At 54.2% G+C, this 25,399-nt stretch overlaps 1 protein-coding gene across 6 annotated transcripts in view; it reads right to left on the bottom strand.

The window, feature by feature from the left end:
- Positions 1-1,972: 1,972 nt before the first annotated feature.
- TNS1 (tensin 1) overlaps positions 1,973-25,399 on the bottom strand; it is a 54,903-nt gene continuing 31,476 nt past the window's right edge. For 3 of the 6 annotated variants that reach the window (XM_069020941.1, XM_069020943.1, XM_069020944.1), the window contains 16 exons: positions 24,939-25,019; positions 20,992-21,170; positions 20,666-20,741; positions 18,186-18,278; positions 17,234-17,269; positions 13,713-13,923; positions 12,069-12,937; positions 10,626-10,712; positions 9,866-9,997; positions 9,362-9,454; positions 8,627-8,704; positions 8,453-8,524; positions 8,205-8,373; positions 7,860-7,928; positions 7,481-7,513; positions 1,973-6,447 (listed from right to left, as the gene is read on the bottom strand). In XM_069020941.1, coding sequence (XP_068877042.1) covers positions 6,303-6,447; positions 7,481-7,513; positions 7,860-7,928; positions 8,205-8,373; positions 8,453-8,524; positions 8,627-8,704; positions 9,362-9,454; positions 9,866-9,997; positions 10,626-10,712; positions 12,069-12,937; positions 13,713-13,923; positions 17,234-17,269; positions 18,186-18,278; positions 20,666-20,741; positions 20,992-21,170; positions 24,939-25,019 — 2,423 coding nt within the window. In that variant the 3' untranslated portion in view covers positions 1,973-6,302. The remainder of the gene's footprint in view (positions 6,448-7,480; positions 7,514-7,859; positions 7,929-8,204; positions 8,374-8,452; positions 8,525-8,626; positions 8,705-9,361; positions 9,455-9,865; positions 9,998-10,625; positions 10,713-12,068; positions 12,938-13,712; positions 13,924-17,233; positions 17,270-18,185; positions 18,279-20,665; positions 20,742-20,991; positions 21,171-24,938; positions 25,020-25,399) is intronic. The other 3 variants (XM_069020942.1, XM_069020945.1, XM_069020940.1) reach the window with 2 other exon arrangements.

Here is a 25,399-nt window from a genome sequence, read left to right as displayed (position 1 = left end):
GCCCCATCCCCACCACCATGACCCTAGTTTTTCTCCAGATCTGAGGGTTGCTTATAGCTTAGTCAACCAAAAATAACGAGGTGAGAGGGGAGCAAACCCACCACCAGGGTTTCTCAACCCAGGGTTTCCTGACTGCCTGACAGCATACCCAGCCTTTCCTCCTGAAACAGCAGGCAGAGAGGAGAGAGAAACTTTGCCACCTTTCACAGCCCCACAAGAAACACTCCCTGGATGGCCCCGGGTCCCCAGCTGGGGCTGAAATGAGAAACAAACACTGGTTTAGGAACCTGAAGGTGAGGACTTGATAGACGAGGGGAGATGCAATGGGGGCAAGGTTTCCCAGCATGGAGCTGGTGGAACCTGCCTTTCCCAATGGTCACACCAGAACCACAAGCCTGGCTTGAGTACAGCAGCAAGCTGCAAAGAGAGAGACCCTGAAAAGCCTGTGCTGTCAGAGCTGGCGAGGGGAAATGGGTGGCAGATAAGAACATGTTGAGGAAAAACACAAACCAGAAGTTCCGGAGGAATTTTGGAAAGGAAATAGGGAATTAACTGCAGAAAAGGCGGGGGGGAATGAAAGGCAGTTTATGGCTTGCAACAAATAGGCCGTGTGTGCCACCTCGCCAGGCATTCACTGCCTCTCCTCCCTGCCCAGGGATACTCAGCAGTGGCCATCCCAGCCAGGCAGGAACAGTGGGACTGGGCAAGTGGCTGGTGCTGGGTCCTGGGGAGTTGATTCCAGCAGGAATCAGGGAAGAAACAAAACTAAGAGAAGCTGGCAAGAAAAGACCATCCCTGCAGTGTCAGGAAGGGCAAGGAGGCTGCAGGTCCCATCTTGCTTGCGGGTAGATGAGGGACAACTGAGGCCAAGGCTGGCAGATGACAGGTACTTCACAAGGTCCCGTGGTGCAGCCTGACTTGGAGGGCACTTGGTCGCTTGGGTGCCCACCCACAGCCCCACAGCTATTTCGGGAGGGCCAGAAACCATTCCATCTCCGCCCCTTTCTTTTTTTACCTCTCTTGCCTTTGCCTCCCAGCACAAGCTCCACAGCACGGGGTCTCGGCGCGAGCAGTCCCCTCAATCCGCCCCTCGCCCTGCAGCTATTTTAGAGAGAGGCAGGAGGTATTTTTAGTGCTGCCGGCTCCCGGGAGAAACTCTGAGCCTCTGAGCCGCAGCAGTGCTGGCGCCAGAGAAACTGCCGCTGCTCTGGCTGATATTTCTTGTATAATTAAACTCAATCCATCCCGGGGGCTGGGTCTTGGCCACCAACTCAGCAAGGAGGGGAAGGAGTGGAGCCAGAGAGCCAGGGGCTGACTGTTCTGACAGATGCTGGGAATTGCTCTGCAAATGCTGGAAAAGCCTGCCCTGAGACTTTGGGGGAAGTTTTGCCAGGCACAAGGGAGCAGGATGGCTCTGAAAGGCATAGGGAGTAGGATTTAACGGGAGCAGAGCCCAAACCACCACCTCAGCAAAGAACCCATACCAGCATCATCCTATCCAGTTCCCCTGCGGGAGATGGACTCAAAAGGGATGCCCAAGGCTGGACAGACAGCACCTAAAGGCAACCTGGGAAAAAGCAACAGGACCTGAAGAGCAGCCAGTGGCTGCAGGGCAAGCCGGAGAGATCCCTGCTGGTAAACAAAAGCCCAGGCTGGAGCTGGAGCCATGTCGGAAGTTTGGGGGCTGTCTGGTTAGCCAGCATCTGGTGAACACAAGCTGCGGCTGGAGGCTGACAAGCAGCAGCCCAACCCCTCCTTCTTCCCACACCCACCACCCGGCGTCTGTCCGGGGGCCCCGATCTGCCATCGAGGAACAGGGGGAACGACAGCCTGGAGAAAACACAGCACCCGCCAGCTTTTCATTTGGGTTTGGGGTTTTTTTTTCCCCTGTGCAAAAAAAACAAGAGCATTTATTCCTATGCTCCCTTAAATTTCAAGATACATTTCCAGCAATCCAAACACCAAGCTGGCATTCCAAGCAACAGTATATTTTATATAACTGGTTCTTTTTTTGTTGTTTTTTACCACTTTATAAAGCCATACAATGAACTGCAAAGAATCCAACATCTGTACAATGGGAAGACAACAGCGGAGTGACATTCACACACGGACATGGTGCGACCGAAGTCATCCTTACACGCACGACAACATTATGGGCATAAAGATACAAAATATAATGTATTTTTTTTCCATCTATATAAATACACAGAAATGGGCAAGTCTAAAAGTTTGAAACTGTTTGTTAACACTGATTAGCAAATAAATCTGTAACATTCCCAAAGTAACAAAGACAACATCAACAACAAAAAAAAAAACCCCACGCATAACACGGCGGCACAGGATCCGCCAACAGAAACGTCATATTGCTTCCTTTTTTTTTTTTTTTTTTCCTTTTTAAGGAAAAGAAAAAAAAAAATTAGTAACCCCAAACCAACCTTGCAATTTGCAAAACAAACGAACGAAATGAAACAAGCCCCTGCGGGCTCCTTTGCTGTCTGATCATCCTGCCTGCTCCAACGGGAAGGGTTGCCTTTTGTTGATGCTGTTGTCTGGGGTTTTCGGGGCAACTGGTTTCTTTACCTGCCCGACCTGCTGGGTGGGGATTTACTTTGCGCTTTGGTTCAGGCGGCTGAATTCACTGAAAAATCAATGCCCAGAGGCTGGGTTGGGTTTTTCTCCCTACCTGGTTTGTTTTCCATGTGTAATTTGACCAGGAGGCAGCCAGCAAATGTTGCATTCAGAGCAACCCCAAACTCTGCTCAAAACCATGAGCCCCCCCTCCACCAGTGACGAGGGGCTGGTGAAGACTTCATTCAGTGGTGCATCCCATCAGCAGCTGATGACATGGATCATCTCGCAAAATAGCTCCCAGGGGCAGAGCCAGAGGCAGCCCCATTGAATGGGAACCCCATATTTCGTGCATTGCAGGTGCCACTGAGCGGGACAGACAGCAAATTACCTCCCCAGGGAGCATTTCCCAATAGACAGCAATAATGACAGCAAAGGCAGGACGGGCTTCTCCAAAGAACAAACTGACACAAAAAGGGCACGTACAATAAATTTACACACACACAAAAAAATAATATATATCTATCTATATATATGTGGGGGAAAGTGCGTTTTTAAGGATATCTTTGGCAAGAATATATGCAGTTCTTTGTGCAGGAAGGAGGGATGTGTTTGTGTGTGTGTGTGTGTGTGAGCGAGAGAGAGATACCATCCGGCTGCTGACAACGGCAGTGTGATTACAACGAAACATATGCTGGGCTTAACTCGTGCAAGCTCGAATCTCAAATAGCATGACTGCACTTAAAAAAAAAAAAAAAAAGAAAAGAAAAAAGAAAAAAACCCAAAAGAGTATTTTCTGTCCCTTTCATAAGGAAAAAATATCAACACTAGGTCCCCATCAGCCCCAGGACCTGGGCAATCCTAAATGATGCTGATGGTCTCTCCCGGGGACAGAAAGGGTTGTTACACCTTAAAACCTTATTTTAAAAAGGACCTAAAGGGAAAAAAAGTGCCTTTAAAGGGAGCTGATAAACACCTGACTACATCATTGGAAGGTGATTAGCTGTGTGTTAAAAAAATAATACAATCATCAGATGATTTTGTTAGTGTTTGAGATCTGGATACGGTCTAAATTTTCAGCTAGTGGGTTAGTGGTGAAGCCATGAGAGGCTCAGGGCCCGAAGCAGGCGTGATGCTATTGGCAGGTATCTGCTGGGGTCAGCTTCTACGCAACATCTCTGGGGTGCTTAGATCTGCTTCGTTTGTATGGGGAGAAAAAGAGGAATGGGAGTTCCAAGCACCAGTTTCCAAGGCAGCAGATTAAAATAAAATTACATTATTATCATCTCTTTTCTTAGCAGTGAGAAAACCAAGTCTGAAAAATAGAGGCTTTCAAAAATATATCTTTATATATCTATAAACACAGTGTTTTCTCTGATGGGTGAATGGCAGGGTGAGGAGATTACGGGTGAGATCGTCTCTTGTCTCGCTTGAATTTCGCAGAAGGAGGGAATCACTTTTGGGAAATATCAAAAATTAAAAGGTCTCTGCATCTGTGCGGCCAGGGAGCCGGGGAGGGGGAAAGCCCCCCCGGAACCTCCTGTCCCACCACCATCTCACAACCAACTCCTCACTACCCATCCTGTCACACTTCAGTACATCAGTACAGCCTCTGGCCCTGGCAGCCCCGTCCGGCCGCCCACGCCGCTCACTCCCCCTCACACACACACGCGCGCACACCGCACACACGCACCGGTCACACGCGGCCACCCCGACACAGGGGCCCCCGCCTCTTCCCCCATCTGTATTTTGCCTTGCTCTGGATTTTCTTTTAACATGCAGGTGTTTCCCCAAGGCAGGGGAAGGGGGAGGATATAGTGGGGGAGATATGATGCGCAGAAAGCAATATGGCAAAAATAAATATTTTTGGAGTGTAAATTTAACCTTTTTTTTCTCCTTAAAATTTCATTAGCTTACAGTATTTTGCCAGTATAGCTTGCATATATACTATAGTTATCAAGGCAAGGGTGGTCCACGGGAGACAAGCTCTCCGGGGGACTGCAGTGCTACGTTTCTAATTTTTGTCCCCAAAAGACTATCTGGGCTACTTTGCACTGAAAACTTCACCCAAAAAAGCCCTCAGGGGGAATATTTGCAGCAGAGGGCTCAGTAATGACCCCGCAGCTCCAGCTGGACCATTCCCCCTACCCTAAACCTGCACATGTGACCGAAGCATCCTCTGCCCCTTCCCCAGCACCATAGAGCTGGGACCTCCACCTGCTGCACCTTCATCATGATCTCTCCCCCTGCAGTGGCACAGGGGCCCTCTGCCCCTCTCTCCACCCAACTTGCCCTCCTCACCTACCAAAGCTAAGGGAAAAGCCGACAGCACTGAAATCACTGCAAAACTATGGCGCATTTTGAGGGGCATGAGCCTCCAGCCAGATGGTTTTGGGGGTACACATGCGTCAACTGGGATGGCTCTCAGAGGACCTGTTACCTCCCCACTGAGCCAAAGCTGCCCAACCACTGCAGGTCCCTTCCTTTTTTCTTGGTTTTTTTTTAGTTCTCTTCCTTCTTTTTCTTTATTTTTTTAACGTGGCTTCCAAAACAAAAGGAGAAAAAAGCGCCTGAGTTACTTGTAGTCATTCGCCTTTCGTGCAACTTGAATGTCCATGCAATTTAAAAACCGCTTGCGTGTCTCCGAAGAGCTAGATAGGGGTAGCCACGGGTCTGCTGCTTCGCACAGGGAACCCACCCGTGCCAGCATCCGCTATTATTATAATCATTATTATTATTATTACAATTATTCCTTTCTTTTCTGTTTTGTTTTTTTTGTGTTAAGAGTATGTGACAGGCCGCAGGAGAAAACTGCCCAAGAGGACTAGTGATGGGAGGGAAAAGGGGAAGATGGGAGAGGAGGCGACTTTCTGCATCCCCCGGGTTCCCGGGGAGTATCCACCTTCCCCAGGCGCAGGGCGGCAGGAACCTCCACACCTCCTCGCATGCTGGGGGGCACAAGAACCCCTGGGGAAGTGGAGAAACAGCAGGACCCCCTCTCTGGGTGGACTCACAGCATCTCACCTGTGACTGATGCTGGGCTGTGGGTCAGCAAAGGTCAGCCCATGGCTGAGCTCCCCACGGATGGGAAGGTTCAGGACCAATTTCCCCATGTCCCCAGCAAGCTGCCAGGTCATGAGCAGGTTTTAGGGGAAGCACAGGGACCAGTGAGGACCCTCCTCTGCAGCTGGACAAGGGAAGGTTTCTGAGAGTATCTCCTCTGGTGTCCCACAGACCCAGCCCATGTTATCATCTCCTACAGGTCAGTTCAAACACACAGCAGATGGGGCTGCTGGGATGAAGCTTCTTCCATGGGTTTTGCCAGTTGCCTCTTTTTTTTCCAGATGGAAAACACCACTCATGGTCCCGCATTCAGTCCCAAATGGATGTCACCACTTGAGGCCGTGATGCTGAAAGCTAGGAACACGCTTCTCACTGCCGCCTTTGCTTTGGTCACCTTCCCTGTGATGGGACATGCATCCTGTCTGGCGTGACTTTTGTGGCTCTCTTTTGTGGGTGCGTGGTTTTGGTTCCTCTACGTGTGTGTTTGGCTTGTGTTGAGTTTTTACGGGTTTTGTTGGGGTTTTTTTGTTGTTTGCTGTTTTCCTCCAAAATTCCAACCCTTTTCCCCCCCCCGATTCACTTCCCTCTCCCACAATGCACTTCCTCACACTCCTTCTCGGATCAGCTCCAAGTCCTTCTCCAAAATTCAAGAATCACCCGCAAGTGCCAGCTCATCTCTTCTGGCCGGAGCCAAGCATGACCCTGGAGACAAAGTTGACGATGGCTGCAGCTGGCTGGTCTGGGTCCAGCTCAGCAAAGAGGTGGCAGATGTTGTCTGTGGTGCTCCCTTGCTTCCTGGCCACAAAGCCAAAGAGCCTATGAGGGGAAAAGGCAAGAGCCTCAACAAGGTTTGCCAATTTTGCTCTCACAAGGATTACCACCACCCTCTTCCAACATGGTCTTGTCCCTCTTCTCCTCTTTCACATCCACCTCTCACAACACAGAGGGATACATCCCAAACCAGCCTGCATGAAGGCCCACCTCCTCTTCCCTTTGCTGCAGTTTCTTTGAAGGCCAGATTTCAATCATTTCTTGACCAAACCACCCTTGCTCTGAACATCTCTGCCACCCTTCCCAAGTCCGTCCCCAAGAAGGGGCCTTCCAGATGATCACAGCACTGCCTTGGTTTGGCCTCTTGAAGCCAGAAGTGTGATGGGCTGGCCATTGGGGTAGACCCTCTTGGAGATGAAGGCCATGCAAGGACACAGGAAGCTAAGTGAGACCATCTGGTTATTTCTGTCTGTCTCCCCCCTGATGAATAAAATGTCCCTTCTTTTTTTTTAATTAGAATGTGCAAACTCAAGTTATAAATACAGGGGGAACAGAATGTGAGACAGGCCCAGGCTACGGCATTTCTAATTGGGGAGGGGAAATACCACAGCAGCTGGACATCCTAATAAAAACCCCTTTGCTAACACAATGGCTAAAATTAGTGGGAGCTGGCCCCTGGAAATGGGTTCAGTCAACAGCTCTGTGTTCCCATGGGTCAGGACAGGAAGGACAGGAAGAAGAGGAAGAGATGACCAGTAGCTCACAGGCCATCAGCATAACCCCAGCTCTGCTCCATAAGCTGGTTCCCAGTGGCTCTGTCGGGACAGTTTCCAGTTTGGTCAGTTCAGCAAGAGACGTGCCTGCTCTGACCAGCAATTTGGGGCTGAAAGATGCATCCAGAGTCCACAAGACCATACTCTCATGCTTGGGTGAAACACTCCTGCAGTGAGGAGCTGAGCCCATCTCACACACAGCCAGGATGCCCTGCACAGGGCATCTCCCAGCCAATGCCCAAACAGGCAGAAGCCACCTCGACAGCAGCTGGGAGGAATCTGCTGGAAGCACAGGAAGTACTTACTTGGCTGGGCCACTGCCATCAGTTTTAGTCCACCTGCAAGGAAAAGAGAAGGTGTGAGGGATGGTCCTCCTGCACCTCACAGAGAGACAGGGCCAAGATGAGGACCACCACACCAATGGTGGAAGGCCAGTCTGGCTTTGCATAGGCTTGGTTTTATGGAAAAATGATGCACCTCTCCTTCAGCATGAAGGTGCTTGAGACACCAAAAAGTCACCAGAAGAAGCTGGCACTCCCCCACAGTATCCAAGGAGACCTTGCATTCCTGCTCTCCGCAACAGCAGGGGAGAGAGCAAGCAAAGACCCTGCTCCAAGCATCCCAGGAGGCTACAGGAGTGAAAGGGGCAAGGGTCACGTGCTCCCCCCAGGTTAGGGCACTCACTTTCGTTCCTGGGGATCCAAGTCACAGAAGGTGACAGTATTGAGGGGGTAGTGTCTTCGGAAGAACAATCTGAAACACAAAGCAAGGAATGTCAGGGCCAGGGAGGCTCCACCACTGTCCCACCACAACCCAGCTCCACCAGCCCAGGGAACACTGCCATAGGTCTCCTACAGGATGTTCCAAGAGCCAAGGACAAATCCCAGCCATGTCCGTGACCAGGTTGATGCCATCCCAGGGACATCCTTCACCAACACACCAATACACTTCCTGAATCACAGCCCTGTTGGCTCTGGGAACGAGCCAACATTGGCTTTTGGCCAGATATGTGGCCATGGAGGCTCTTACTTCCTCTGGTTATCCGTTAAGGTGATGCCTTGTGCGGAGACTTTGAAGTGAACAATGGTAGCTGTGGGCGTGGGGTCAGCCACCAGCGTCTCAGCAACAGCCTTCGAGATGGCCTGGGGGCCCGTCAGAGACTCCATCTCCACTGAATTGATGAAGAGGACGTTGCAGGCTGGAAAGGGAGACAGCAGGCATGGGGTCAGCCACTACTCCAAGTCATGTTCACCCCACGACTGCCCCTCTCAACTCACCTGCACCCTGTTTGAGGAGGTCCGTGGCTGAGTTGGTGGCTGACGTAGAGTCTTTCTTTTCCTCCATGGGATCTAGAAGACATGGGATGGTTACTGGTGCTCCCTGCTTGGAAACCTACCCCCTCCCCACAGGTTGTGGGGACAGATGCAATGCCTTCTGCTCCTGGCTCTTACCTCGGTCAGGAATGACCAGCTTGCAGGGCAGGGCCAAGGGCGTGATGGAGTGCTGGTACACCAGTGCCGAGAGACAGCCTGGGGAGAGAGGGAAGATGGTCAGCATAGTGTTGCCAGATGAAGAATTGTTTGCACCTCCTGGGTTAATACAATGACCCTTTTGCAAAATCATTAGGTTGTGGAACTGCACAATCCAAAGTACGATTAACCATTAACCAAGGAAAGGAATAAGAAACTCCAGCTTTCCCTGATTAGGTCAGCATTGCTCTGGGTGGATGGAAACAGGCTTTTAGGTGGGTTTCTTCACTAATGGTCCTAATGGTCACTGAAACCACCATGTAGCCCTCCACAGAGGGCTCAGGGAGGGGACAGAGATGCCAGCGCCACTTTAGGAACAACAAATGAGACAAAGGTCTTCGTGCTGCTCCTCAGACAACATTAGCCATGGGATAAATGAAAGAAGGGGAGCCCCTGCCCTCCACCCTGCCCAGCAGCATCATTTGTCCTACATGTGTGTGTGGACAGGTATGTACCTATGCATACAGGCACATTTGTGTGTTCTCATGAGTGTGCATGAACTTAGAGGCTCCAAATGCCCACAGGATGCAGTTACACAGGAACAAGAGGCAGTAATAGGCTCTCCCAGACACCCAACAGTTCTGCTTTGACAGTCTGGCAAAGGCAAGGCTCTCCCAACCCAACCCCGCGTGTGGGAACCACACTGGGGGCACTTACCAAAATTAGGCTCGTTGGGACATCCTTTTAGTTTCACACCTCGTGAGCTAGTCTCGATGAGGAAGTGCCTCACCAGCTCATTAGTCAAGTCTCCTGGGAAGAGATGAGATGTTTTCACACCAGAGCCACCCTCCTATTACTATGCAGTCCCATTAGGAAACCAGTGCTCCAGCTCAAGGGAGGGGTCCCTAACACAACACACACCCTCCTCCAACCTGCCCCTTTGCACAGGGTCAACCCCAAGCCAAGCTCCCCCACAGTGTTGGTGGGCTGGAGAGGCTGTGTCCATTTCATTATACCAAAGCCCAAGACATAGGTGCTCCTGAGCCCTCCACAGCTCAGGGCAGAGAGTGTCTGGTGCTTCTCTGTGCCCTGGGAGGCAAGGATCCTGCCACATCGGCACATACCCAAGGGCATGACTGGCTCAGCAGCCCCAGCTGCCCGCTCACCCCGGCTGAACGATGGAAAGCATCTCGGCGTGGGAAGGAGAAGGGCACACAATACCTTTCTTGTTCTGCTGCATGACCGTGGGAGGCGGAGAAGCGACTTTCATGGCAAGGCCATAAGCTCCCCGGAAGGAGTGGCTGTCTCGGATGATGAAAGCCCCTGGCTCCCTGTCCTTCAGCAGGGCAATGGCTGCAGGAGAGAATGGCAGAGCTCAGAGATGGCATGGTGAGAACCAACACACCCTCAAGACACCAGCAGGTGTGGGTTGGGATGGGGTGCCCCAGCTCCACACCTCATAGCCAGGCACCACAATGTTACCGCCCCTCCTGCACGCCTGAGTGGGTTGCCAGGCACAGGCTCATCTCCCCCCACTTCCATCGCCCTTTTGTGGGCATCTCCAATTCCCACCTTGCCTATCTGAGCAACCAAGTACTGGAGAGAAAGCAGGAGCCAAGGGCCAAATGCTGGGACCATGCCCCCAAAGGCGTCCTGCCGCCTCCTTGTTCTCCCCGCTTATTTTAGCCATGTTTCCAAGATGCCTCTGAGCATTATCAACTCAAGATTTGGGTGTTTTGCACCCCAAACTGCAAACATAGACCCACTGCACACTCCAGGAACTGGAGCTCCTCTCCAAGAGGAAGGTTTGACGAGCCCACATCACACAAACCTGCAGCTGAATGGGGCTTCAACCCCCATCTGCAACGGCCTGAACAGCCATTATTCACCCTCACTCTCAACCCAGTCCATAAGGGAAATCCTTGCTAATCCCTGCAATCCCAGACACACCCTGGCTCCTGACCCTGTGTCATCTACCTACCCTGCTCCCTGGAGATGTCTGGTTTGTACCAGTACTTGGAAGTATCCTGCACAAACTTGACATTGGCACGAGTCTCAGGACTGATGTCTGCAGGAAAGGGAAGAAAAGACAAGAAAAAACTTAAAAGATGCTGTATCTGAAACCCTGCATCCAGCCAAAGCATTAATACATCCACCTCCTTTCAGACCCACCACATTGCACTAACCTCAACCCAGTTCCCCATACCCAGAGAGGCCGATAATCCCCTGGAGCTTATGGGGCTGCTGGGCATCTAAAGCTAAATCCAAGCTCAAGGGCCCTCGAAGGGCTGTGCATCAGGTGAGCCTCTTTGGCCCACAGCCAGAGACAAAATGGGAATTCTTCATTTAAAAGGAAGCTGGCCAGGTGAAATAAAAACTGTTGGAGGAAAGAGGCATGTCTGGAGGTGCTGGGGAGATCCTCTGACTTCAGAGGACGTTCACTGCTCTCTAATGTTAAAGATTTGGCTCACACTTCATAAAAATAAATTTCTTCCCTTATCTTTGCTCTGTGCAGAAGAACTGGATGGGTCAATCCACCCTGGGCAAAGCAGCCCCAGCCCCAGCCTGACTGTGCCTTCTTCAGTGCCCACCAGTGGCACAGCCCCAACCGGAGCTGGTCCTCGGGCCATGAAGCTGTCATTTACTCAGGCAACATTTACAACCACCTGCTTTCCAAAAACAACCAGGCATACAACCGAGAGGATTGGATAGCATCTCTGCTGGAGACATGTTATCAGTCCTCTGCAGTCTGGTCACCTTTGGAGAGGCAGGGGGCTCGCTCCCCTCTCCAAGCTGCTTGTTAATTGTTACAGGTTTTAATTACTCGTGCTTCCCCACTGGGAAAGGTCCCTGGCCACAGGAATCACGGGGCCAGGACGAGTGCCAGCGTCCCCACAAAGGGCTGCCCGCTCAGCAGAGAAACTGGCCCAGCAGCTGGAGCCACCACTGCCCCACAGCTTTATTCCCCTGGTCCTATCAGCCCGATCTTGGCATCACCAAGGTGTCTGTAACACGAGCTGGCAAAAGTGTTCCAGGCAGGATGGCACCCAGGGCACGGCACCATTTGAAATGAGGAGGCAGCACCGCAGCGGGGTCTCAGTGGGGTAAAGCCCACTGGGAATGGGGCCAAGAGGTCAGTGCATCCCCACGGCAGAGAAAAGTCATCTCCAGGAGCTTTGATCTCCCCATACACATCTCTGAGCACTGTTTATGCCAGAGATGCTGGTCGGTGTTTTTCCTGTTTGGATTTGTCAGAAAGCGCAGGAAATGGCCCAAGCCCCAGCGGTGCCTTTGGTTTGCGGATGGACAGGAGGGGTAAATCAGGACATGGCTGCAATCCCTTTCCTGACAGCCAGCAAAGAGGAGGAGGGGAGAGCCTAGAGCAGGGCAGGGGGACACAGGGACCTCCAAGAGCATCCCTCACCTGGCATGGAGAACTTGGAGAAGTCTGGCAGAGTGTGGGAGAAGGCGACGGTGCTCCCACCACTGGGGCTGGACATGCCACTGGAGAGGGGTGAGGACATCTTGCCGTTGACAGTGGCGTAGTTGGGGAGGCTGTTGGAGCGGTCCCCAGCTGACATCCGCCGCTTCTCAGGCAGCGCAGGCTGCGACGTGGGGCTGCCCTGGCGGTAGGCAGCCGAGTCTGGGGAGGAGGAGTGCGGCGTGCTCGTGCCAGGGTAGTACGCTGGGGAGACAGGGAAGGACGGTGTGGAGGGAGGCTGGTAGCCAGAGGAGCTGCTCTGCCGAGACAGCGTCAGGTGCCTTTCCTCCGGGCTGGAGTAGCCATACAGGGGGCTGCCAGGGGATGTGGCTGCTGCTGCTTGGTGCCTGGACAAGCTGGGGCTCCCTGGTGGGGCTACCAGGTTGCCATGGGCCACCACAGCATGCCTGCTCAGCCCAGGGCTGCCGGGAGCACCACTCATGTTGGGGTTGATGGCTCTTCGCCCGAAGCCAGGGCTGGGTGGTGTATTTGTAGCCACTGTCCGGTGCAGGCTGCGGGGGCTCCCTGGCAGGGTGTGCACCCCCACCACATTGACCTGTGGCTGTGGTCGAGCTTGGGGTTCTGGCTGGAGGCCAGCTCGGCCATCAGCGTAGTCGGGGCTGCTGTATGCAGAGCCTGGGACCCCTCCTTGGACCATTGCAAAGGAAGATGGAGACGAGTTTTGGTAGCTGCTGTGAGCAGAGGGCATCTGCAAGCCAACAGGTGACCGGTACACAGGCTCAGCCAAGGCATGGGGAGGCGTAACCGTGCCGTGGGGGCTGCCTTCTGATGGGTAGCTGCGGAGGGAGGCCCTGAGGAGAGACAAAGAAAAGTAGAATTCAGCTCCACCAGTTGTTCCTGCTGCTGACTGGTACTGGCACCCTCCTGCATGTGGCACACAGGGAAACTGAGGCACAGAGCCCAGCAGCTACTTGGTTGTCCAGAAGCAATCATGGGATGGGTCCTGCCAGCTGCATGAAAGCAACCAGAGGCAGCTTTAGTTCCACCATGAAGCCCAGTTCCATCTCAAAGTATGACCTTCTATGGAACAGAGCCTTTTCCCAGCTCTGCTCCCAGCAAACACCCACACCTGCCAGCCTGTGTGGGTGCAGATCTCAGGGGACAGGGACAATGGCTCTATCTCACCCCAGAGGACTCATGCTCAGCCTAACCCAGGGCTAGGAATTAGCACAACCCATCCCTCCTCCCACTCCAGGGGACACCTTCCAAGTGAGAGGCTTCTGAGGTCCAGTAACCACCAACCAACCAGCAGTGACCCAGATTTGTGTTCTCAAGGCACTGAGGTGCACAGCTGGCCAGGATGCCCAAACCCTGCATGGAGAGATGCGGGTCTTGGCAAAGGCAGTTAAAATGTGAGAGCAAGCACCATCCCTGGAGATAAAAAACAGCTGGATGTGGCACTTAGTGCTCTGGCATAGTTGGCTTGGTGGTGTTCAGTCAAAGGCTGGATGCGATGATCTTGGATGTCTTTTCCAGCCTTAATGATTCTGTGATTCTAAACCTGCGCACCAGGCAGGGTTCAGCCCCAGCCCCACCAGTCCCTGGGACGTGCACCCACTGCCTTACCCATCCATGCTGTGAATAGGGCTGCTGGTGGAGACAGGGCTGGGGGTGATGAAGGAGTTGGAGAAAGTGCCATTCCTCGTGGGCACCTCTGGGCCTCCGGGCTGGGCAGCGGGCTGAGCAGTGGGCTGGGCAGCAGGCTGGGCAGCGGGCAGTGTCCCTCCCCTGCCCGTTGTGGCCGTGCGAGCCACTGACTCAACATAGCTCCTGGGCTCTGTGGCAAAGAGAAGCAGAAACAGATGAGCCTACAGCTTGCATGGGAAGGGGACCACACCCTTCTCCCTGGATCCACATTTCACGCCAGTGAAGGTGCCTGAGCTGACCTCCTCCAGCTGAACATTTCCCCCTACCTCTTCCACCACAAGTTGTGCAAAAACACATCTGGCTCATTCAGGATCCTTAAGTTGCTTCAAGAATGCTGAAGACCCCAGCCAGGGCACAGGAAACAGGGTCACTGCTTTCCCTGAGGGGACTGGAACATGGGACCACGATCCCTTCGCATGCCACAGCCCCTTCACCCTGCTCTGAGTCAGCGTCCCTCCCACCCAGGATGCCACAGGGAACATGTCCTGCTCCCTGCTCATCCACAGCCCCTAAAAATAGAGCCAGTGACTCTGCCCAGCCCGCACTGACTCACACGGGACTGATGATGATGCCCCGTGGTCCCTGCCCTCTGTGGCCCACCTCTGCCAGCCATCTCCAGCAGCAGACCAGAGGGCAACTCCAGCTATTTCCACTGCAGCATCCAACACTTTCACTCGCAGCCCAGCTTGAAACCGGAGCCCATGAGCACGACCAAGAAAAGCAATTTTCCTTTAGAGCCGCCAAGCTGTCCCGTGCCAGGAGCAGCAGGCTGGGCTGGCCATTACCAGCCATGCCAGACACCAGACCCAGCCCCCTCTCATACCTTTCCCCCTACCTCCTGTTCCACCCAGGCTGGTCCCTATCCCTATGACAGCCCCCACAGCCCGCAGCCCCCACCAAAAGCTGCACCAGAGGAACAGGCTGCAGCTTCAGTCCCATTCCCCCAAGCCCTGCAGCCGTGTCACACCTCAGCTTGCTCTATGCAAGACCCACTGGCATCAAATGCTATGGGCTGGGCAGCCTTGCAGGTCCCTGGCTCCAGGCTGGCCATGCCCAAAGCAGCTCTGCAGTAGTAATTAGCATGACAAACATTATTATTGTTATTATTAGTCATAACAGCTGGGCTCTGGCTCAGCCTGCTGGCAAGCTGGCCTGCTCACAGTCAGCAACGCCAATGCACAGCTCCACGTTCAGAGCTGGAGCAGAGACATACAAGGAAAAAGACTGTCATAGGTCCCACTCCTTCCCCCGCAGCATCTCTGTGCCCCATCTGTGGTGGAGAGGGGAGGAGGAGTCCCTCCCTTAGGCTGATGTCCCTGCCCAACCCCAGGAAAGATCTGAGCCAAAACCAGATGATGGACCTCTACACAGGCTGGGTACCAGCATCTAAGGCAGGACATCCTGAGTGACAGGGATGAGGCACTGCCCAGGGCAGCTGCAAGAAATTCATCGCAGCTTAGGTAATTCAATTAATTTCACAGCTACTCACTTTTCCCCTTCCCAGCTCCCCAGCCCAGACTAAAATTAGCCAGACAGTACATATGAGTCAGCCTGCAAGAGGTTAAGACCACAGGGCTGTGAAAATGCCAGCCCCTCCTGAAAAGGCAGGAGCAGGAGGCTTGGGGGCTGTGCCAGTGAGGTGTGTGGCCATGGGCACAGGTTCCAGTACTTTGATTCAATACAGGACAAGAGAAATGAAAAGTTAGGAAGTTTCAGGCAGGACTTTTTTAGGTTGAAATATCTGACCTTGCCTCCTTGTGTTTTCTTGTAAGGGACTCTGGAGATGGGAAAATGGGTGGAAGAACAGAGAAGCTCTGAGTCACCAGGGAGATGGGCATTTGTTTGGGAATCCCAGATCTGAGCAGGGCTGCACTGTGGCCAGAAATCCCCAGCGCTGCATCTGTGTCAGGCTGTTTTAAAGCCTCCTCAGAGCTGACAGCCACATCCTGAGCTCCCACACTGCCAAAGCATCTTCCAGCCCCATACACAGGCCAGCCATTCCAGCTGGGATCTGCTAGGCAGAGCATGGAGGGGGAGGGACCCTCCTAGAGTGTGTGGCTGAGTGCAGAGGGTCCCAAGCCAGCAGTGTTAAGCCAAAATATCAGTCCCTTCTCAGAACCATAGATTTAATCCCCAAAAATTATCATTTTATCAGAGAGGATGAAGCAGGGCAAGAGGCTCATGGTGGCCACTCAGCCTGGGCAGTGCAGGGTCACTGGACATCCTTGCTTGGGGGTCAACCATCATGGAAGCAGACAGAGAAGCAGCACAGCTTGAGCTCCTGAGGGTTTAGTGGGAAGGAGAGGAGAGGCAATGTCTGAGTCTCTGGAGGCTTAAAGCTGGACAGAAATGGTAAAGCTTGGGGGAACTTATGAGGGAAAAGCCTGATTTTATCCCAGCTTTGCTTCCTTTAATGTATCCAAAAAGCCATCATTGAAAAATCAGTTCTGAAAGCAGAACGTTTCTTTTCAAGGAAACACTTTTTCCAGTACTACACAATGTTCAGGTTTGGGTTATGCGCATTTTGAGAAATTTCCAAGGAGAAATGCTGACGGCTGCTAGGGCAAGAGGAAGCACCGCACCCACCAAGAAGAGACACCCTTTCCCCAAAACCCATCCTGAACACACAGTTCCTCATCCCAGCTCTAAGGGCCCAAAAATTCATTAAAGGAGGAAGCAAAACCACCCAACAACCGTTACATAGCAGGCAGCACTCCAAGGAATCACAGCCACTCCCAAAGCCTCTGTCCCCACATAAGATGTGCCATCCCAGAGCCCGCAGTGCCTGCACCATCAGCACAGCCACTCCTGAATTGACGTCCCAGCTCAGCCCCATCCTTGGCATCCCCAAAGTGGCACAACCCAGAGACAGGAGAGGTGGGGGGACTTTGGGCAGCTGCCTGGCTGGAGGAAGATGTGCACCAGCTGCCGGTGCTGCACCACTGCCCAGCCGGCTGAGCCAGCAACACACTGGTGGCCTCTGCGCCCACTGACCTTTTGTGCTGCACTCTGGTTTATTTTTCACTCTGAATGGCAACAGCAAAGCCAAAAGGGGAGGGCAGGAGACTAAAACTGGGGCTGCTGTTCCCAGATGCCCGCCAGGCTCTTCCAAAGCTGGCCGTAGCGTGCCAGCATCCCCAGCGTGCTACCAGTAAGGATGCCACTCACTGACAAAGAGCCCTCAGTCCCTCAGAAGACTGCCACACAAAATACAGACCTTCAGGTCCAACTTGGACACTGAGAAATCGTATCACGACACAAGGCATGATGTGCCCCTCCTCTAAAGGGAGCAGGACAGGCAAGACTCAGGCTCCTACATCCCTGAGCGACAGTGCAAGGGAAGGCTGCTGGAACAGACACCAGGGCTTGCTCTGAGTCACAGTCCCAACAGTGAGGTTGCATGAGGAAGAGAGAGACAGAGAAAGAAAAGCCTTTCTTACCTTCTTCAGAGTCACCGCCTGCTTCCCCTTCTAGTTCTGAGGGACGGAGGGGCAGGGGAGTGATGGGAGTGGGAAGAGGAGGAAGGGAGGTGCGAGACAGAAAGAGAAATCAGAGTTAAGCAGCTCTGCCTTTCTCAGGCAGGGGCACACAGAGCAGAAAGGAGCGCCCCACACCTCCTGACACTATGCTCCAAACGGAAACCCAGCCTCAGAAACCCCCACAGTTCACATCAACATCCCAGAAATTATGTCCAAAACCCAGGAGGCTGGCTTCAGATGAGAAAGAGGGAACAGTGCAGCAGAGAGTGACCAAAGGGCTGCTCCAAGAAGCCCAGCAAGCACCAAATAAGCATCAGCTTGCCCTTAAAGGCAGAGGGAGAAGGGTCTTGCAGTGTGAGCTCAATCAGCCTGTTGCCCCCAGGCTCAGATGGATTTGGGGAGGTCACACTCAGCTCTGAGCTGGCTCAGGAAGGGGCCCTGGGTGCTGGGAAGCAGTAAGGTCTGGCTTGGCAGGCTACTTCAGGACACATCCCCAGGACGGTAGGGCCTTTGCACTCAGGGACTGCTGTCCAGGATGGAAAGAGCTCTGGATATTGTTCTGGCTGACAGGCTCAGCTCCCAGAGAGCAAACTGTCTCCAGCTGTCCTAGAGAGGAGAAGGAATGTAGGGGGTGGGAGAGGGAAGAATATGGGGCTGGGCAGGAAACAGGGCCACAGGGTTATCTAGCCTTCACCGCTGAAGACCTTACTGCGCTGAGCCCCCCAGGGCAGCACCAGCATCCCCCACACTTACACAGTCCCAGAGTCCCCACAAAAGGTGACAAGGACCCCCATGGCCACCTGGCCCCAAAAGGGAGGTGGAAGTGCCTTCTCCAAACTAGGGACCCTTCCGGGGTATCCTCACAGACGCCCCCACAAAAAAACCTGCGTGCAGTCCCCATGCCCACACTCACCTCCCACTGGATGCAGCAGGATCTCAGCCGGGTTGTGGGGTTTCAGCCCCAGTGCTGAGAGCGGGGTCTTGGCCAGGCCAGGGGGAGAACGCACTGTCGGCACAGTGGACACAAGTGGAGTGTTAATGGAGAGGTGGGAGGTGATGCTTCAGAAAGGCTGGAGCTGCCCACAGGTTCCGAGCCCCCATAGCCCATCCCACCCACTGGCTGCAAGGGAGGGCTGCTGAGAACACGAGATGGCCTAGTATGAAGCAACACCCTGCAGAAGGATACTGATCCCCCTCTTCATTTGGGAGAGGACACAGGGCAGGAGGTGACTGGGAACAAGCACCCTGCCCTATTGCAAAGCTAGCAGGATGGAGAAAGGGGACAACTCCCACCAGGACAGACCAGACCCCATCTCCTTCACCATCCCCATAAAGTCCCAGCATAAAGGCATGAAGCCCCTTTCATTTCCCCTATGTGAGCAGCCATCCCAACCCAGCTCTCTCACACCTGAACTCCTTTCTGCCAATCCCCACATCTGGCCGAGCTGGAATCCAGCTGTCCCAAAGCAGCTCATCACCCCCATAAACGGGACAGAAGGACTGCCAAAAAAAACCCTGCCCTCCAGACCAGCTCAATGGGTTGGTGAGGATGTTAACACAGAGGGGTGGCAATGTACATGTGAGGTCTGCACCCCTGTGCCCAGACAAACACACCAGGAGCAGCTGCGTGTTTGTTTGGCTATGGTATGGATGGCGGTAGGGTTTCACAGGGCAGGGCAGATCGCCCCAAGCAAATTGGACCTCTTCTCCCCTCTTACCCACTGGGTTTGCCTCATCTCCCTGACACTGTATTTTCCCATACCAGGGGAAACCTCAGGGCATCATCTTCAGCAAGAGGGACCAAAGGGCCCGAGCCTCCAGCAGTGTTCGAACATCTCTGACTGGTGGCACAGGCACAGGGCCTGTGGTGAGGCTGGGAGGCGGTGGGTGGTGGGAGCTCCAGAGGAAAGCCAGACCCTTGCCCTGAGGCCAGGTCCACCCAGCAGCCTGGGGCTGGAGCAGCCGAGCAGCCAAGTCCCTGGGAAACTAAGATGGCAGCACCTTCCCCAGTGGGTGTCTGATTTCCTCAAATCCAGCTGACCCCAAGGCACAATGTCAGCTCACACCTCAGCTGGATGATGAGCATCAGGATTCCCACAGGGCCAGGAATTCTCCCAGGACCACCATCCCCCAACAGAGAGGAATTGCTCCTGTATCCCCCCAGGGCCACTTTGGCAAAGTCTGAAAGCTTCAGCTTCAAGCTTCCCAGGCTTCTCTGGCTGACACTGGATAAGCAGCACGGCCTTGGGGCCACAACCCCAGCCAGGCTGTTGCCATCACCTCTGCAAGTGACTCATCCCCCAAAGCCACTGACCTACTGCCAAAGGAGCTGCTGCTCCCCCAGGGCCAAGCTCTCAGTCCCCAGGAACAACAGGGCCATTTCTGAGCTGCCAAGCACCCCTACGATGCTCCCACACTCCTCTCCTCCTCCCAAGAGACAGGGCTCAAACATCAGAGGAGTGCTGGGAAGGAAGAGCAACAGTACAGAAGGAAACAACCCCAAGCCCCACAGGCTGAGCTGTGGGGGGGGCAGGTGGCTTCACTGCAACCAGGACATGGCATCAGAGGGGGCTGCCCCAACCCTAGAGTATCCCTCAGCCGTCAGCCTACAGAAGTGTTTTAGAGGGGATGGGGGGGCTGCCATCTTTTGAATGGGTTTCCCAGTTGACCAGCTGCTCCACTGCACTGCTCTGGCCTGAGTCAGGCTGTGCCGACGTGTGGCTGCTCCTCAGGGTTTGTCGCTCAAGCTGGTCACACAAACCCAGTCCACACAAACCCACCGTGAGTGCATCAGGGTTAGTCAGAACAGAGATGCTGCACCGGAGGAGCGGAGACAAGCTGCACACAAAGGGCATGCATCCCAGCCTTTTTCCCCTCCTGCCTTTGAAACTGCGAGCAAGAAGTGACATGGTGTGTCAGTCTGCCCTCCTATCTTCACTCCCTCCTAGCTCCCTCCCACTCACCCTCCACAGCAGTCTTGCTTCTCTTCATGCCATGCCGGCAGGAAAGATGGGGAGATGCAGGACCGGGATGGGGTGAAAGCATGCCTGTCTCCTCATCCCACCTTTGGATCCCATCCAAAAACACCCCAGTGAGTGGAGGGTGGGAAAAAGCCAAGAGGAAGGTGCCAAGCATGGGATGCTGAAGTAAGCGGGACACTGACAGCAGCACGGAGTGCCAGGATGTGGAGGAGAAAGGAGGATGGAGATGAGGAGTGGTTAAGATGGCGGTGGGTGTCTGGAACCTGGAGCTGTCTGACCCTTGGCAAATTTCTGGCTTGCCCAGAGCCACCCACCGAGCCCCTCTGCCTCCCAGAGCCATGGCACTTACAGCTGTTGGAGTAAGGGGTTTGTGGTGACACAGGGAAGGCTGGGGTGGGGGGAGAAATCTCACCGCCGCTGGAGGGTGGGCTGGTGGGGGAGGCACCCTCCATCTCCTCGAAGGCTTCCTTGTAGCTGTGGAGATGAGGCTGGGGAGAGCAGAAGAAAGGGTCAGTCCCATCCCTATGATGGGCACAAACCTCTAGGACACCCCAAGGAGAGGGGGCAAAGGGAAGGGTTTCACCTCCTCCCTGCTAACTACCACCACCACCACAAGAAGCATCACTGATCCCCAATGCAACAGATGCTGTGAATGCTGACCAAGCCATCCCACTCCCTGGAGGCATTTGTCCCCAGTGAGCCACCCCCCAACCCCAGCACTCCTCTACTCCAGCCCACCTCCTTGGGCCTCCCTCCAGGGTTGGCTGCGATGGTGCTGACCACCTCAGGTGAGAGGACGGTGGGGCTGCGGGGCGAGCTGGGCTCTGGTGAGCTCTTCTCATAGTGGCTGTCACTGGGGGTCCGCTTGCGGGCAGGGACAGCGCTCTCCTCCAGAGGCTTCTCCCGGGACTGCACCCCTGCAGGGCAAGCACAGGGTGGTAGAGGGGTGAGGAGCTGCCAGCTGAGATGGGGACGAGCAGGAGATGCTTCAGGTCTGACCTGAGAGGTCTCAGTTTCAGAACTCAACTGCATCAAACCCCCAGACCAGCATGGGTAGCTGGAGCAGATATACCCTACAGCAGCGACCCCAGACCAGGTGATAAAGCAAGGCAGGGTTGTAGCTAGTGGCTGAAATTGCTGCACTAGCCCTCCCAAGCACCATTAGACTTCCAGGGACAACAACCTCCAGCAGTAGGTGTAAGGGGCAAGAGCATCCTGAGATTAGCCCAGACAGCCCAGCTCTGCAGAGCAGGGAAGTAACAGGGCCTCCCGACAGCATCATAATGGGAAAGGACCAGATCACCCAGCACAAGGACAGCTGGATTCAACTGCCTCCCTGCTCCCACCGCCAGATGTGGCTTCAACCACAGCAGTGGAAAAAGTCTGGTTTTGTGAGTGCCCAAGGCAGAGGGAGCACTGGATCAAGAAGAAAGAACCCAACAGAGGAATGGTGCAGGGAACCCTAAAAAAACCACTGCTGCTCTGTCCCCAGTGCAAAGCCATTCTAAAAGGAGAGATCAGCGTCTCCCCTCCATCTCCCCCCAAACCTCCTTCCCAGGTCCCAGCAGTATGAGCCACCAATGTCCACAGCCTGGGGGGAAGAACAGAGTGAGCAAGTCATCACAGGAGAATGGGTTTCTTGGGCTGTGGAGATCCCCATTGGCTGGGATAAAGCCCAAGAACACAGACAAAGTTGGCACAGGGCAGGGGAGCTCAACTCTCCCAGCACCTGACAGTGCCCAAACACACTTTCTATCCCACCTCGCCTGATGAAGAGGTTAATCTGGGCTCATGGATGATGGTGCCAGGTTCAGTGCACAGCAACCCCACAGAATATCACAGGCCCAGCGCAGAGCCCCGTGGGACTCACTCCTACCCACTAGCAGAGGTGACAACACTGTCCCCTCTACTTTTCCCACAGAATCATTGAGCACTCATGCTCTCCTTGGTCAGCATATTAAGGAAGAAAAAAAGAGAAAAAGGAGAAGAAAAAAAAAGGAGAAAGGCCAGCATCACGCTCCAGGAAATGCACTTTTCAAACACCAACTCCTTTCCCACGGGCTGGCGGAGGAAAACCAGCCATCAGCTGCTTCCCCTCACTCCCCGGGGCTCCGCATGGGACCCACGCCTCACGCCCGCTGACCTCCCCTCTTCACTGCTCGGCACACGCACCCGAGCTTTCCCGGCTCGGGGAAAAGGCTGGGAGCGGGGAAAGGGCTGGGAGGGCGGGAGGGAAGGAGGTGGCCTGGGTGCATTTCTAAATAATCAGCCCAGTGAATGGCAACAACAATAAAATCGCGGCTCGGGGGGAGAGGCGGCCAGGCTGCGAGGCGGGGGACGCAAGCCAACGGGGCTGGCTCCAGCCGCGGAGGCGGCCTGGAAAATTCCACTAAGAGCAGCTTTGAAACACAACTCCCGATCCCTTCTGCAGGTGCTCACCGGCACGGGGGATGGCCATTAAAAAGACCCATGGAAAGAAGAGGGGCACAGAGAGGGTGCCTGGGAAGCTGCCTTGCAGGCATGGGCAGTATTCCATAGGGCCACCCCATATCTTTTGTCCTGCTCTTCACTTTAAGGAACTGAAGCCTGCAGTTGTGAGCACAGGAGAAACAAGATACTGGGAAAAAATAAAGCAAATTCTAATATTTTCTTTTTTTTCCTTCCATTTTGTGCACTATGGGTTCTCCTGAACACTGCAGGAGCATCACCAGGAGCATCCCTTGGCCCATTCCAAAGTGAGCTGCAGGGCCCAAGCACTTCAGAGAGGCAGGGACTGGCTCCTCGAGCTGTGCATGCCTGCCTTGCTTTGCATTTTCCATTTGGGAAGCACTAACCATGGCAGATTGATGGAGCCTGGCTATCAGTGCACATCACACATGTGCAGCATGGGACCCCCTGCTCCATCCCCAGGGCTTCACGTCACCTAACCACAGGGTGCTGGATCTGGCCCATTGGGACACCCAGGAGCTCAGCAAGCTCTGGCTGCTCCACTCCCCAGACATGGAAAGCGGCCGGGGCCACAGGGAGGGGAGGGAGGAGAAGGGAAAAAAGGGACTCATTGTTCAGGAGCGAAGAGTGGGAAACTTCACAGGCCGCCCGGAGCAAAGCCTGGAGGAAACCCAGGCTCTGAGCATGGCTCCCCCGACCCCCTGGGTGATTTATGGGATGGAAACTATGCTTGAAAAACAAACTCTCCTTTCCCTAGCTTGCTTTGCCCCCTCAGCAGACATACAGCCTCCCTTAGCCATGGTACTGTCACTGGACTCCCAAGGACTCCCTGGCCGAATGCAGGATGGCAGATTCCTGTTCTCAAAGGGGGAGCAGCAGCCTGCACCCCACTCCTCACCCTCACACCCAGCACCTGTGGCACTGTCACTCCTCTTGTTGCTCGTTTAAGTACTTAACCTAGTACCAACCACTGCCCTCAGACTCAGCACAGCTCTAGGGCTGGGGAAGGGCAGGGAGCACAACAGCTGGGGAAGGAGGAAACAGGAGGGGTGGCAAACCCAGGTAATTTTGCAGCTGGGGAGCCAGGTTTTTAGGCCAAATCAGGAGGCATCTGCTTTTAGGCCATGAGATGCTAGAACTACTGCCAGGCAAGAGCCAGGTGATATCCCCATGGTGGACAGGAGAGAACAAAGAAGCATCCCAAGGCCCTTGGGATCTGCATTCAGCAAATAAAGCCAGACAAGGACACACAACACCCAGGGAAGAGTGATACAAACTCACTCCCTGTCTGCATGAGGAACAGACATTATCCTGTGCTGCTCCTCACCAGAGCCCAGCTCACCCAGTCCCAGCACAGACTGCTCCCCACCTCCCACCTGATTACCCCAAATGGGCACGATAAAATACCTTACTCTGTGCTGAGGGCTCAGAGGGTTCAAACCTCTTTGGTCATCCTGGGGAGAAACCCACGGCACCAGTGGGGAGAGAAAGGTCACACAGAAAGCTGATGACTCCCCAGCCCCACTCCATCTACCACCTTCTCCTTGCCCTGGGACAAGTGGGTGCACAACAAGCACCAAGCAGGTCACCAGCACACATCACCAAGGGCAGACTCACCTCCAAGGAGCAAAGTCACACTGCATAAAATGCAGCCTCAGCAGCCCACACCCTCCAGCTGCAGACCAGCCCACGGGGATCCCTAAACTGATGTAGGAGAGACCCTGCTGGGCTGACAGCTGGTTAAATCTGGGTTCTGTGGAGCTGCACCCCAGCCCTTCCTTCCCAAAGGGGTGAGGCCATGGTCAGGGCAAAACTTGGAGGGGATTCAGCAAGGGTCCAGAACTGGCCCAGTAATGAAAACCCCACCAGCAAGCAGTGCCAGGCTTGGATGAGATGCAAAACCAAGCATGGGCAGGGGAGTCTATATCCAGGGCCAGGGGCTCCCCCATCACTGGAGGAGCTCATTGGGAGCTCTGACCATCACTCTGCTGAGGAAAGGGATCAATCCTGCATGGAGATGATCTCCTGAGTCTCCCTCCATCCCACATCCATGCAACACACAGATCACTCAGCATGCAGTGATAGAGGAGGAAGGAAGGATGAAAGGGAAGGAGAGAGAGAAGATGGGAAAAGGAAGGAAGGATGAGAGGGAAGGATGCAGGAGAGGGAAGAAGGATGGATGGGGAAGGTTGGAGAACAAGGAAGGAGGGGAAAGGAAGGAGGTGGAATGAACAAACCAGAGAAGGACCGTTGCTGGTTCAGAGGAGGACGGGGGACTTTGGTGCTCTTGTTGAGTTCCCTGAGCTTGGCGTTGTACTCTGCCAGCATACCAGGACAGGGAGTGCAAGGAGGGTGGGAGGTCACAGAGGACAGACACAGTCCCCCACAGAGAGAGGAAGGGGCACACAGGACAAATGCCACAAGATACAACAGGGGGAGAGAGAGAGAAAAGAAGAGAAAATATTAGCTGGGGTCCAACAGATGAGTCTGGGGTCATTTGGGGTCTGAGGGAGCTCGGTCTCTGCTTGGAGCTGCTATTCTATCAGCCAACTTGCCTGCCTCCAGGCACCACATAAACCCACATGGGAAATCAATGGTGCCTCCTAGCCATATACAGCCTTGTGCAACACTACAAATGCCCCATCACCATCCCCTCAGAGATTGCACCATGCAGGTCCCCTCCACCACAGAATGCTCA

The sequence above is a fragment of the Aphelocoma coerulescens genome, chromosome 7, assembly GCF_041296385.1.
Source record: "Aphelocoma coerulescens isolate FSJ_1873_10779 chromosome 7, UR_Acoe_1.0, whole genome shotgun sequence".
In the NCBI taxonomy this organism is placed as follows: Eukaryota; Metazoa; Chordata; class Aves; order Passeriformes; family Corvidae; genus Aphelocoma; species Aphelocoma coerulescens.
Note: the sequence above shows the minus strand (reverse complement) of the source record. Positions and strands in the feature narration are given on the sequence as shown.